The sequence below is a fragment of the Pinus tabuliformis genome, chromosome 7, assembly GCF_031772625.1.
Source record: "Pinus tabuliformis cultivar Carrire ecotype Pingquan chromosome 7, CPIR1, whole genome shotgun sequence".
NCBI classification, from domain to species: domain Eukaryota; kingdom Viridiplantae; phylum Streptophyta; class Pinopsida; order Pinales; family Pinaceae; genus Pinus; species Pinus tabuliformis.
This window is the reverse complement of record NC_142293.1, coordinates 1,286,329,215-1,286,334,557: the sequence shown is the minus strand read 5'-3', so window position 1 is coordinate 1,286,334,557 and position 5,343 is coordinate 1,286,329,215. Positions and strand designations below refer to the sequence as shown.

The window sequence follows — 5,343 nt, the reverse complement described above, 5'->3', positions numbered from 1 at the left end:
CAAAACATTTTATTCTCCATAACCCTTGTGGGCTCCTTGGAGGTCCACAGTGAAGCGTATAGTGCAACTTCACAAGCATCAGGATCCACTACGGGGAACTGCGAGTCATATGGTGTGCACCACACAACTAGTGAATAAACAATAACAACTAGGAATAGTGGAATGCATTACCATCCTCCTGGGATTTACGACAATCTACCAAGATTTATTTACACAGATAGCCCACCCAGTTGTACTGAAGGCCCTTGTTGCACTACACAACCAAGGAAACAACTGGGGTCAACACTTCATCTACATGACACTTTCTCATTATTTTTCCTGCCAAAATGGAAGCAACAAACCTCACGACTTCTTTGGATATGGATCTAACATCGTAGCCCCAGGACTTCTTCACTAACCCAAAGTCACTCTTCATCTAGTCCACCAACTTCTTTTTCTACGACTTTCCCACAAAGGCATCATCTGGGTTCACGCCTTGATAGGGGAGCGTGATGATCCTCCTAATCAACATCTCATCAATGGGATGGGTGTCCTCAGCCATAAACACCCATCGTGCACTAATGCTAGCAATTGGTGCACATAAATTGTGTTGATATTACTTCACCCAAAGTGAGGCACATAAAGCATGTTTAAAAGACCTACGCACTGGATTCCAGCCACCCACTTTATTGGCTCTACCCTTGTGACTCTCGCTTCTTCATAATATATGGATCTCAAATAATTGCTAGGCTAAGAGTGAGGGTACTTCACAAAATCATTGAGATCCCAGTCCTCCATCTTCAAATATGGTACTTGGGCCAACAACTCACCCTTTATGGGTACATGATCTGGTAATAGCGGAGTGAATACCTTATATTTTAATGCATCCAGGTCCTTAGAGACCTTAGATGTTGGCTTCCTTGGTGGCATGTAAGGAGGTAGTCTAGAAATAGGCTCAACATTTTTTGCAAGGATATCTTCCAACCCCTTAGCCAATTCTTCTTCCTCCAAATCCCCAAGTTCCATAGGCAGCTTGTTTTTTTCCATCTTCCCCTTCTTCCTTTGCTCTGTAGGTATCTTTCTACGGGGCTGGCGCAGTGGTGGAGGCTGGGGATTATTTTGCTTCCTCCCAGCCGGTGATGAAATAGGTGGGTTCGGTTTCATTCTTGGAGAGTGCGGTGCGGTATTATGGATAGGTAGTGTAGTAGTCATCTTGGCCAAGCTCTCCTAGAAGAGTTTCTTCCATGACTCGAACAAATCTCCCTCAAACCCAAGCTTCTTACTCTACCTCTTGCCAATCTCTTCTAGACATACAACAACCTTCTATGCTCAAACTTAAGTGCAAAATATCAAGACAATCTCTCTCAAAGAAAAGTGTTTGAATATGGAGTGGGATGTTGTATTTATAGCCCTATTTTAATTCAAATCCATTGATTCCCTCTAGATCTCCCTCATTAATTCTCTTTTGGCAGCAAATTTCCAAAGATATGCTCCTTAAATTCCTTTCCACTGCTCCTTCTAATAGAAAAATAACCATTCAATCATCTACAATGCTTCCAACGGTCACTTTTTGGCTAGGCTACATGGGACCCACCTTGCTAGCGTAGGTCCTTCATCGCAGCTCCCAACTGCACCTTTTTCCTAACCATTGTGCAACCCAATCGCTTTGCCAAACTTTTCTCCTGGCAGAGTAGTTTATAGTCCCGCACTTCCTTTCAACTGCCTAAAGTACTAAGACTATCCTGCATCCATGTAATCAATGTGCAGGGGAAGGATCATCCCTCTACAACTTCAAGTGGCTCCCATTGATTCTCCCTGGAAATAGCTCCCCATTTAGCTTTGTGAGCTGAACTGCAACTCCATCCGTAATCTCCTTGACCATGTATGGTCCCAACCAATGCATCTGAAACTTTCCTGGGAACTTAGTAAACTTGCTATCATACACCAACACAAAATCTCCATTTTTGAAGGTTTGCTTCTTAATGTGGTGATCATGCCACACCTTTTCTCTAGCCTTCTTCACTTGCTGATGAAAACCTACCAAGAATCGATGTTCTTCTAATTCAAGTATCTTCACAAGGCGTTCTTCCATTATATCTTGATCTGCCATCTCCATGACTGCAACAATCCTCAAACTGGGCAATATGTACTCCATTGGCATCACCACTTCATGTCCATAAACCAGTGAAAATGGTGTTTGTCCAGTCAACTTCTTACTTGCAGTTATATATGACCAAAGAATAGCTGGTATGTGCACATCCCAATCATTCCTATTCACATTACATATCTTTTTCAAAGAATTCTCCAAGATCTTATTGAAAGCTTCAACTGTTCCATTTGCTTGAGGATGGTATGGCATGCTTTTCTGATGATACATCTGGAATTCTTCTAGCAAAGAAGCAATCATTTCATTAAGGAAATGTGAACCCCAATCGTTCATCAAAATCTTAGGATAGCTAGAGCTAGAAAGAATGTATTCAAATATAAACTTCGCAACTGTAGGTGTGCTGTAATTCTTCACGGCCACACCTTAGCTCACTTGGTCAAGTATTCTATTGCTATGATGATATAGTGCACTCCTGTCTTCCTTCCTGGTGGATGAATAAGTCCCACAAAATCTATTTCACATTTTTCGAATGCCTGTAATGAGACTTGAGGGTTCATAGGAAATTCATCCCTCCGTGATGAATTCTCGGTCCTTTGAAAAACATCACATGCCCTACAATACTCTTTTGAATATTTTTGTATAGTTGGTCACCACAACCCAGCTTATAGGATCTTTTGCATAGTCACTCTTCTAATATAATGTCCTCCAACAACTCCTACATGTGCTTCAGTGAGGATACTTTGTCTTTCATAATCCGGTACATACCTATGCAGAAATTCATCCATCCCCATTTTGTACAAGTGCCCTACAATTATAGAAAAATTCCCAGGCCTAACCACCAATTCCTTCTTCTGTTGTGTCGTATATCCTTTAGGAGCTACACTTGTAGATAGGAATTGGATTATATCCGCAAAATGTTCATCTGCAATGCGCACAGCAAAGAGCTACGTGTCAGGAAATCCTTCATCAAGACTTGTAGGTTCTTTGCTATTCTCAATCCATGAAAGGTGATCAAGTCTAGCATTTAATCTTCCTGGCTTCACAATTACTTCGAAGTCATACTCCTGAAATAGCAGTGACCACCGACAAATTCCCCCCGCCAAACGTAGGATTGTTGACCAGGTACTTCAAAGCAGAATGGTTAGTATACATTTTGAAGTGTGGACCCAATAGATAATGTCTGAACTTATAGAGTGCATATACCATTGGCAACCTTTCACGCTCCATGGTTGAATAATTATTCTCCGCCTTAAACAATTTTCTGATTGTAAATGCAATTAGATGGTTTATCTCCAACGCTTGGTTGGGTTAAAACTGCTCCTAATGTTATGTAGGATGCATCCACATGTACATGAAATTCTTTCTTCCAATCGGGGAACACTAGAATAGGTGTTGTAACCATCTTTTCCTCCAAAACATCTAATATGTTATGGAAATCATCATCCCAAAAAAAATTCACATCTTTCTTCAATAATTTCTCCATGGGCATAGTGATCTGTGCGTATGCCTTAATGAACTTTCTATAGTATCCTGTATGGACCAATGTTGCATGCAACTATTTTACATTCCTCGAGGGATCCAAATTGATAATCACCGAAATTTTAGTAGGGTCCAGCATCAACCATTGCTTACAAACAATGTGGCCCAAAGGTATTCCATATGGTATGAAAAATATACACTCTTTAGATTTAGAGATATCTAATACTTCCTACAAGTATCCAACAATAGCGAAGACTTGAAACATGCTTTTTAACTAACCTGAACACCGTCCAATTATCAAAGTAGACCTCAAAAAAATTGTGAATAAATTCCTTAAAGGTAGCGACTACCACCCTAGAAAAGATTGTAGGGGCATTCTTAAGTCCAAAGGGGATAATTTTATACTGAAAAGAGCCCCATTATGTGGCTAAGGCAGTCTTACTTCGATCTTCTGGTGTGATCTTGATCTGGTGATATCCTGAGAATCCATCTATAAAAGAGTATGCTTCTTGACCACCAACGTTCTCCAAGACTTCATCTGTGAACGATGTAGGGAATGGATCATGTACACAAGCATCATTCAACTTCCTTAGATCTACGCAGATCCTGATTTCTCCCTTTGTCTTCTTCTCTTGAACTACCATAGGACTAACCCAGTCTAATTCTTCTACAGGCTCAATAATCCCTGCTGCGAGCATCTTATCCAACTCTTCGCACACCTTTTCTTTGTATTTAGGATTCAATCGGTATGGGCGCTACTTTACTGGCTTCGCATCTAGCTTCAGATTGATCTTCATAACACCTAGATCACCTACTATCCCCTTTATATCAGCTTTGTTGGAAACAAGTCTTGATATTCACGTAACAACTTTGTGACCTTGTCAACCGTGTCCTCATCCCAGTAATCGCCTATATTCACGAACTTCGGTTGTACTTCCGACCCAATGTTCACTTTCTTGGTCTTCAATGGTTTTGAAATGTCAGGAACCTATACCTCAGGTTTAGTGACTTCGCGTTGTCCCTCTAACTCAGGGAAACTGATATTTTTGGGATCTTCCTCACCTGCTTCTGTGGTAACATTGTAGCACTCTAGAGCATGGCACAATTGCGTAGTCTAGTCAGGTTGTACCCATGTGATAGGCTCTACAGGATTTTTGAATATCGTAACCTTGATTTTTGGTAATTCTTCATCAATACATTCGAATCTGTCCTCAAAACTAAATGTTAGAAAAAAACTCTCCTTCATAATGTCCCACTTCATGGTTCCATGTCACAACTCTGTTTCTAAGTACCAATTCATCGAAATAATACCCAAGGTGTGGCAGAATATATGTACCCATTCAGGCTATGGTTCCTCTCCCCATGCTTTCATCCAACGAGATGGATGCTCATGTGGATCATCCTTCCCTGTATATTTTTCAGTAATGCGGGTTTTTGCATAGTCAAATCACAACTCATCATCCTTCGGTACTCCTTCCAGTCTAGAAAACTGTCCATATGTGTACCCAACAATGTAAACTTTGAAATGGGAACTATGAACTCAAAATAGGAACTTTGGCCAAAAAACCCCGAAAAAACATCAAAGACGGTGCTAAAAACGAAAAGTGTGTATACTGGAACAATGGTTTTTTTAAGGGTCAATTTTGAACATGTTTTAAAAATGGCAGTGAAAACGAAATTTTCGTGCAAAAAACAGCTTGAAAACGAAAAAGTGATGATACTGGAACGATGATTTTTTTTTTAGGTCAATCTTCAACATTTTTAAGAATGCTAGTAAA

General features: G+C 40.4%; 1 protein-coding gene across 1 annotated transcript; it reads right to left on the bottom strand.

Moving 5' to 3' along the window:
* Positions 1 to 1,762: 1,762 nt before the first annotated feature.
* Positions 1,763 to 2,134, bottom strand: LOC149252203 (uncharacterized). The gene has a single exon (XM_089454097.1). It carries the CDS (start codon positions 2,132 to 2,134, stop codon positions 1,763 to 1,765), a length of 372 nt encoding a protein of 123 aa, XP_089310223.1.
* Between the last annotated feature and the right edge of the window lie 3,209 nt (positions 2,135 to 5,343).